Source organism: Onychomys torridus, chromosome 3 (assembly GCF_903995425.1).
Source record: "Onychomys torridus chromosome 3, mOncTor1.1, whole genome shotgun sequence".
NCBI classification, from domain to species: Eukaryota; Metazoa; Chordata; class Mammalia; order Rodentia; family Cricetidae; genus Onychomys; species Onychomys torridus.
The window spans coordinates 65947373-65956444 of NC_050445.1; the positions used below are offsets into that span (position 1 = coordinate 65947373).

General features: G+C 40.0%; 1 protein-coding gene across 3 annotated transcripts; it reads left to right on the forward strand.

The window, feature by feature from the left end:
• Positions 1-409: 409 nt before the first annotated feature.
• Positions 410-4888, forward strand: Mterf1 (mitochondrial transcription termination factor 1). 3 transcript variants are annotated; one of them, XM_036180316.1, is made up of 4 exons: positions 410-465; positions 2698-2822; positions 3623-3890; positions 4374-4888. In XM_036180316.1, the coding sequence occupies exons 3-4, from the start codon at positions 3648-3650 to the stop codon at positions 4785-4787; spliced, it is 657 nt and encodes a 218-aa protein (XP_036036209.1). In that variant the 5' UTR covers positions 410-465; positions 2698-2822; positions 3623-3647; the 3' UTR covers positions 4788-4888. The 3 variants fall into 3 exon arrangements, with proteins under 3 accessions (XP_036036209.1, XP_036036207.1, XP_036036208.1); XM_036180314.1 differs by having other exon boundaries at positions 3623-4888; XM_036180315.1 differs by lacking the exon at positions 2698-2822 and having other exon boundaries at positions 415-465; positions 3623-4888.
• The last annotated feature ends 4184 nt before the right edge of the window (positions 4889-9072 follow it).

Consider the following 9072-nt stretch of genomic DNA (forward strand, 5'->3'; position numbering starts at 1 on the left):
GCATATAGAGCAGAGAATATTCAGGCAGAAGTTGAGACCACTGGTAGTTTCACTTACCAGGTAAACTGATTGTTAGTCATTTAAATTCCCCAAGATAAATCTTTATTCTTGCAAACACCAAACCAAACAGAAAAATGCAAAAGAAATTAATGATCTATAAAGCAACCTAAGAGAAGAGTGTGACCAAAACTGAACCTGTTCTTGGTACAGACAGGATACCAGGCCCAGAGATGTTCCAAAACCAGCCCCATAGGCTAATCCTGGCATCCAGAATGGTCTCTTGCTGCCCCCTGCTGGGCTCCAGCGGTCAGATTAGCAAGGATTTAGGCACCGCCGCCTGGGGGCGCAGGTTAGATGACGTCATCTCTGCGCCCGGCCAGAGCCGGAAGTTAGTCTTTACTTCCGCCCTCCCATCCTTTCTGGGCTTCTAGAAGCGGAAGTAAAAGTTGTCTACCGCGAACTTTGGTAAGGAGCGCGAATACAAAACACGGCACGGGTGAGCTTGGGAGCTGCTGCAGTGTTTCTCAGCGGGTCGTGAGTCTCTGCCCTGCAGTGCAATGCTGAAGGTCATAGCCGAATTGCGCTGGAGGGAAGGACAGCCTGCCCTGAGGTTTTACGGTGGTTTTGAGCTTAGACCCATCCTCTACACTTTAGATAGTAAAGGAGCTCGGATTGTGCCAACATTTGTAACTTTAGGGACAGTGCCCACCCCTTACGTCGTTGTGTATGTGGCGGATTAAGGAGAAAATGTACGTGAAACATTGAGTTCTGCTGTTAAAGCCCATTGTGATTCCGCTACCTTTCTCCCACCTTGCACGGAGGTGGGCGTTTTGTTGCGGTTTTCTTTTCATCATGACTGAGAAATGTTTAGTTTGCCGGAGGTAGTGTGTCTCATAAAAACAAAACAAAACAGAAAACGTGTCTAGCCTGGATCTCTTTATTCTCTACCTCGCTGGCGATACTTTGCCTTTTCTTTTCCGGATTGGAGCTGTGATTGTAGAAACATCTGCTCCTTACCTTTTTTGGAGAGATCCAAAGTCTCCTATCTTAAGACAGATATGATGTGGAGATGTAGTTCTGTAAAAGTCATTACACTTAAGTGCTGGGTCAAAAGAGTAGCTGGGTTGTGGTGCCCCAGTGCCAGTGATTAGCTGTTTTCTTTAAAAGCCCGTTAGCTGTCTCTCAGGAACAGAAGGGAACATAAGCCCCCTCCTTAGACCTCGCTAGTTACAGTCACCAAGGTTTTCATCATATTCGCTAAATTTAGCATTACTTATGAAAATGGTTTATTTCGAGAGGAAGATCAAAGTAAATTATTCGATATTTACTTTTTAAAAAAATTGCATTAGGCTATTGTAACCTCTTGCCAGAGATTACAAATTCAGCTCAACAATCTGTTTTAAAAGGGATATTGTGTTTTTGCAACACTTTGCTTGTACAGCTAGGATTCAAGAAATTGACCCTATCTGAAAGAACAGACAATTTAACAATATAAGTGAAACTCAGAAAGGTGTGAGTGTGTGTGTGTGTGTGTGTGTGTGTGTGTGTGTGTGTGTGTGTGTTAGGAAAGTAGAAAACACTGGCTGGGGAGAAATGGAATCTAACAAAGGGATGGGGAATAAGAAAATTATGGGGGAAAACAATAGGGCATGTTTCTAATGTAGAATTTAGATTTATGTAAGTTATATATGTATATGCATGTGTGTGACATGGAAGCAAAAGAGGAACTTTGGGAGGAGGAAGAGGGCCAGTCGTGTGGGTCAGTGGTAATGAGGGCAATAAAAGCAAAGCGCGCACGCATATGTACACACACACACACACACACACACACACACTCATACACACACACGTATCATGTATATGATATATGATATATGATATATTATATTTGTTGTATCAGTTAAAAATAATGAGAAGACAGCAAAGACAAAGAGATTAGAATGTGCCAGGATGTTCAGAGTAAGATTGCTTTGTTACTTTTTTGAGTGAAGCTACATGTACAGTTTGATGAGTGTGGGGTAAGAAGGAGGAAGAAATTCAAGCCCCCCAGTGCTTATCTTAAATGGCATTAATCAGAGGAGAGCTGGTTTGGGGCTTCATAGATGCTCTGTTCAGTCCTGGGCATGTTGACTCATTTAGAAGTTACTTGTTTGAGAATAAGTTATATAAAGAGAAACAAAATCAAATTGTGAAGATCTAACAGAATCCCTGACAGATTTTTTACCCATTTGTTAGGAGTCTTGGCATAACTTTTTGCTTATTTTTGGTTTATCTGTATTAGAATTTCTCTTGAATATTCTGTGACATGTTTATCTGTTTACTATGGTGCTAAGTATCTGAAGAGAATTTACTAAAAGTAAAAATTTTCACACGATAAGACGAGTATAGTTTAAGAATTACACTGTGTAACCTCTTTATATCTTGTTGGATCATTTTTCACTCTTACTTATAAAGCTCTTTATAAAACTTGTCTGACTGAAATCTGATAGTGTTTAGTTCTGTTCTCCAGCAGAGGTCACCCATGAGTGTCTGGAAGGGAAAAGGTACAAGCTAGAGCCTTAGTTGTTTTTGAATGTGTATTTTTTCATTAATTACTTGAGAGTTTTGATCCTATTCACCCCCTCCTCCAACTCCTCCTAGATCCACCTCCCATGCTATAACCATTCAACTTTGTTCTCTCTCTCTCTCTCACTCAAGCCATTGAGTTCAATTAGAGTTACCTATATTCCTTTGGTTATATGGCCGTCATTGGAGTGTTTGACCTACTAGGAGCCACCCTTGAATGAAAAAAAGAAATAAAAGGAGGACATGACTGCTTCTAGGTATGGTGGAGAAAAAGGTTTATTCTCCTTTTTGGTGTTGGGGTTTGAACTCAAGTCCTCATGCATGCTAAGCATGTGCTGTACCACTGAACCTACCACTGAACACTGTTCCCTCAATTATATAATTTTGAAGATGGAAATTAACTTAGAAATATTGCATTACAATCAAGGAAACAATTTGGGCAACTGAGGTGGAGATTGGTGTTGGTAGCTGTTGTCCAGAGATTTGAATAAGCTAGGAAGCAATGTGATCCATTTAAAGGATACTATAAATCCAGAAAAAGACACTAAAGATGGAAACTAGACAATCTGAAGTGTTGTTTTTCAGGGCTGCATTCATGGTTTGAAATCAAGGTGGCCAGAAACAAAGAAATCTAGTGTCTGTGGGAATGGTCAGGTCAGACATCTGACCAGCTGAAAGGGCAAGATGGTAGTTAAAATGCCATTTATTAGGAACAAACCAAGATGTAGAAACCACAAAAAAAGAGATTGGTATTGGGTTGGGGGGAGTTAATTCTGGATAGTCAAAACAGGCACAATGAAGTAGAAAGAACATACAAGGGCAGGGCAGTTTGGGGCAGCAGTGGTGCTATTCTGCTCCTCTTTGTGTTGAAGGTGGTAGAGCCCTATGTCCCTAGGTATCCAACAGAAGCCGTGAGGCAGAGTATGAGTGCAGAACCAGGAAAGGTGGAGGAATAGGTGTTTTCTTCTGGAAAGGTCCATTGTATTTAAAGGATCATAATATTGTCATTGGCTATTTAACAAGGCATTCATATAACATTATATGTTATTTTACACAGCATTTGAAAAACTTTAGGCTATCTGATGATTATGGCATCAAGAAACGTCTGGTGTATGACAAGGAACTTCCTCTTTGGTTCAAGAGGTTGGATGATCCAATATTCAGCAGAAATTTTCCTCAAATCGATTTCATTGAGGCCTTTTAGTGTGAAATGTGACAGTAAAGACAAGGAGCCCTTGAAGAATGAGGACCTACTGAAGAACTTACTTACCATGGGAGTTGATGTTGACATGGCGAGGAGACGGCAGCCCGGAGTGTTTAACAGGGTGGGTACAAATGAGCAGGCGCTGAAGATATTCCTTCTTTCCAAAGGAGCTAGTGACAAAGTGATTGGTAGTATCATATCAAGATACCCACGAGCCATAACACGCACTCTTGAAGGTCTTTCAAAAAGGTGGGAACTGTGGAGAAAGATTATGGCATCAGACCTTGAAATTGTAAATATTTTGGAGCGTTCTCCTGAATCCTTTTTTCGGTCTAATAACAACCTAAACTTAGAGAATAATATAAAGTTCCTCTTCTCTGTTGGGTTGACTAATAAATGCCTATATCGACTGTTGACCAGTGCTCCTAGAACCTTCTCCAATAGCCTGAATTTGAATAAACAAATGGTTGAATTTTTGCAGGAGACCAGTATATCCTTAGGTCACAATGATCCCACAGATTTTGTCAGGAAGATAATTTCTAAAAATCCTTCCATCTTAATTCAGAGCACCAAACGGGTGAAAACTAACATTGAATTTCTACAGTCAACTTTCAACTTAAACAAGGAGAACCTGCTGCTTCTGATATGTGGCCCAGGAGCTGGAATCCTAGATCTTTCCAATGACTGTACCAAAAGGAACTACACAAATGTCCAAGAGAAGCTGCTCTCTCTGGGATGCACTAATGAGGAGGTGCAGAAGTTTGTCCTAAGCTATCTGAATGTGGTCTTCTTGTCAGAGAAAAAGTTTAATGATAAAATAGACTGTCTCATAGAAGGAAAAATCAGCATTTCACAAATAATTGAAAACCCTAGGGTTTTGGATGCAAGCATAACTACTTTAAAAACTCGAATCAAAGAGTTGGCACATGCTGGATATGACTTGAGTTCATCAAACATTGCTCTCCTGTCCTGGAGTCAGAAAAGATATAAAGCTAAGTTGAAAAGATTAAATGGATAGGACAGTACTTGAGGAGTTTCAGAATATTGCAGTTAGTACTAGTCCCAGTTTGGGCATTTCCAAAACAAAAGTTATTTTTTTAAATAAATATTTTAAAAATGTTTAAGATTACATTTATTTGTATATGTGTTTTGTGTGTATTGTATGTATGTATTTGGGGATGTTAGCATGTGCATATGTGTGCATGCCGTGGCACATGGGGAGGTTGAGGACAGATTTTAGGAGTTGGGGCTCTGTGCTGTGTGGGTCCCAGGGATAGACTTAGTCATCAGGCTCGGAGGCAAAGTATCTTTACTCACTGAGCTGTCTTGCTGGCTCACAAGTTTTGATTTTTACCACAGACTCATGTATAATGATACTGTGGATGTTTTGTTTTATAGGTCGTAAGAACTCATAGTGTGCTCAAATATGGTCTTTCCAGCTACTCCGTCCTAGTTTAAGTTAACCTAACAGTCTATATATGGTATAGTAGTAGTCCCTGAATTCTGCAGTAGGACAGTGTGTAGAAAGATTGTATGGAATTCGCTTTAATAGTTTCCATTCAGCTTTTAACAGTCAGCAGATTTGGTTTGAGGACATAGCTTAGTGGGTGAAAGCTTTCTTAGCACATGGAAGGCCCTTGGTCAGAGGCCTAGCACAGAAAAAGAAATTGATGGTTTTGTATGTGTTAGTTCTGTTTATTCTCACTGTTTTCAGTCCCAAGATTTTCTTTTATTTCAACATAAATAGAGTTTAATTTCAGAGTGTAATGCCAGTAAAAATAGTAAAATGTTGAGTTTCGATCATTTACATTTTTCATTTGAACAACTAGTATCCTCCCCATGACAAAATTAACTATGGGTTGGTATATTTGATTTCTTTTATACAGGTGTAACTTAGAAGGTAGAATAATGACTACTCAAAGATGTTAATATCTTAGTTGCCAGAAGCATGAAGATATGATACATTGCAGGTGTATTAAATTAAAATGTGCACTTGGAAGGCTGAGGCAAGAGTATTCTAAATTTGAGACCAGCCTGGTTTATAACCTTGAGACTGTCTCAAAAATGCTTATGTTAAGTCTTAAGAAGGGAGATGATCCTGAATTTTTTGGGTGGTCATTAGGTCATCTAGTCAGAAGGCCATTAAAAATGGAAGAAGGGTGTAGAAGATGTCAGAGGGATACAATGTAAGAAAGACTTGTCTGCTGTTTTGGGCTTTTATAGAGGAAGGAGCCATAGGTAGGGAATGTAGGTGGCTTAGGCACAGATACATGCTCCTTTAGGGATGGCACAGAATCATTCTCCCTTAGGGCTGATCCTGTTGGCATGTTGAGATTTGCCTGGGGGACCAGTATCCAACCTCTGTCCTATAGTGTAGGGAAAAAAAGGCCTACAAGGCCAAGAGATGAGCCAATCTGGAGTCTGCCTGAGGGCCTGGCAAGAGGTGCTGTCAGAGGTCCTGATTGTGCCCAGCCAATGAGAGGCAACCACACAATGTCACTGTGTGCTGGGAGGAGGGTATATAAGGTTCTTCCCATTGCTGAATATATGAGTCTGCTGCTTGCCTTTCACCTCACTCCCGTAGTCTGTGTCAGTGACTCTGAGCCTTCTCACCCTCTCCCCGGAGAGAGCCCTTAGGACACAGCAACACTGGCACCACAAGAATAAATTTGTGTTGTTTGTAGATTGTACCTGGCCAGCAGAAACTGTGTAGCAGTTGTGGTTATAAGTGCCATTGGGTTATACAGGACAAACAAGTATAATGCACAATCATGGGGGCATTAAAGACATGGGGGCAGGGATATGGGTGTGACTGCCAGGCAAGATTAACTTTCCAAACAGTAGGATTTGAGTGCAATTGAAGGAGAGCCAATTTTTTTTTTTTTTTTAATTTTTAAATCAGATGAGACGTTAGAGACACATAGATCACAGAGTTAAGCACATCGGCCTTAGGACAGACAGGCAGACAGGTGTGCTGATGAAGGTAAAGGCTCAGGCTCCCACCAGGGAGAGCTGATTCTTGAAAACAAACGAGCAACAAACACAAATTCCAAAGTTCCCAATTAATGTTTTGTTGTTGCTGTAAGTGAAAGGAACATTCATAGTTTCAGTGGGTGTGTTTGAGAGTAGGTAGGAAATGAAATCACAAGAAAGAAGAAAAACTTAGGATGTTATCTTCCAGAGATAAGCCACATTTCAGCCATCTTTCCTGTTTTTCTTTTTATAATATATCCACACAAGCATATAATGTGGCACATATTATTTGGGCACAGTACCTTGGGAAAGTACCTTGATAGTTGATGATGGTGACATTGAATGTTCAAAAGTAGATGGGAGAATTATAATTCTGTATTAAAACTTTATAGTAAACACAAAGCATTCATGCATATAAGTTGATTAGTCTTTACACATGCCGCATTAAGAAAAAATTTCAAATATTTATTTGATTAATAATGATACAGAAAGGATGGGATTGCATCAGTGAATCTTTTGTCTCTGTACCAAATTCACTTAGAAATTAATCAACTTAAAGTCCTTGCCAAAAATATGGTTTAAATCAGAACCAAAAACTTGTATTTTGCATTTGCAAAATAGATCTTGCATTTTTCTGCCCTCCTTACTTAGCTAAGCTTTGAATTTAAAAGAAAAACAAGTGAAAACAAATGGGTAGTTGTCAGTCATATTGAAAAGATCAGAAGAATCCAGAGGCATGAGCATCATTTGAGGGAGTAACGAAATAATGAAAAACGAGCAAGAAGATACACATAGGGGGCTGGAGAGGTAGCTCAGTGGTTAGGAGCACTTGCTCTTAAGACCTGGATTTGATTCTCAGCATCCATATCAGGCAGCTCACAACTGCCTTAACTTTAGCTCTAGGAGATCTAATACCCTGTTCTGTCCTGGGCACCTATATGCATGTGGTGCACATATACACATTAAATAAATAAAAGATACAAATGACTTGCTCAAATTCTATTGGCAATTGTTTTCTCCTGTTACCAAAATTAATCCTGTCACAGCAGGTTCTTGAGGCAATATGGCGTAAACAGTGGAATGAAACTTGAAGAGCCTCAGTGTCGGGAAACATTGGCCTTACAACACCTGTCTGTCAGCCATGAGACAGTCAATCAGACTTAGGACCTTGTTCTTCCTGGGACTGTAGATCTAGCCAGGAACCAATGGTTGAGGAACTCATAGGTCCTAGGGAATGGATGATATCAAACTGCTCTTTAAATATACAGCTATGCCCATAGATTAGTGCCCAGCTCTAATTAATCTCAGCTCTCATTAGAGAAACTTATTTGTGCAATGGATGGTAGTTAATGCAGAAATTCACAACTAATCAAAGTGCAGAGAATATATGTAGTTGGAGAGCTTCTCTCCAGGTCCCACTAAGCCCCAGCAGTCCAGTAGCCCACTTACAAAATAAATACACAGACATTTATATTATTTAAACTGCTTGGCCATTAGCTCAGGCCTATCGTTGTCTAGCTCTTACTCTTATATTTAGCCCATTTCTATTAATCTATACTTTACCACATGGCTCGTGGCTTACCAGTACCTTACATGTTCCTTGTCATGGCGGCAGCTGGTGGTGTCTCTCCCCCAGCCTTCCATTTCCCGTAATTCTCCTCCTCCTTGTCCCGCCTACCCTATCCTTCCTGCCTGGCTACTGGCCAATCAGCACTTTATTTTACCCAATCAGAGCAACACATCTGACATACAGAACACACTGGACCTGCACTGGCTCAAGCCAGTTAGCATTTTAGTTTGGAGGGCAAAAGGTGCTCAAAAGTCCTCATCCTTAGCTGAGGGGTCATTGACAGTTGGTGGCTCTAGTGCAGAGAGTTAATTGCTCTCTCTTTCATGGATGTGACCTCTGGTAGGCAGACCATGCTTCAATGGATGGCTCTACACTGGTGTATATATGGGCACCACAAGTTGGACTCACTGTGTTATTGAAAAAAAAGATGTGAAAGTGGGAGTGGTGGGGAGAGTGGATCCAGGAGGAGTTGGGGGAGGTGAATATAATAAAAATATATTGTATGCATGTATGATGTTCTTTTAAAAGTAAAAAAATAAATAAAAATTTACAGTGGAAAGGAATTTGTTCTCTGGTAATGTACATTCATTGCTCAAATCATTGAACAATACAAAGAGATAAAATTACAGCTTATGAAATTGAGGAAATGTCCTTTTATTCTTAGTTGACAGACAAAGATTTGTTTATCTAAATTAGGGATGAATGGATGAATGATGACTTTTGAGAAGTCCCTTTAAAACCATCCCTTTCAACCCTTTAA

What these genes read in the sequence shown, in the direction of transcription:
- Mterf1 (XM_036180314.1), top strand. Translation starts at nt 3,648, where the DNA reads ATGATTATGGCATCAAGAAACGTCTGGTGTATGACAAGGAACTTCCTC.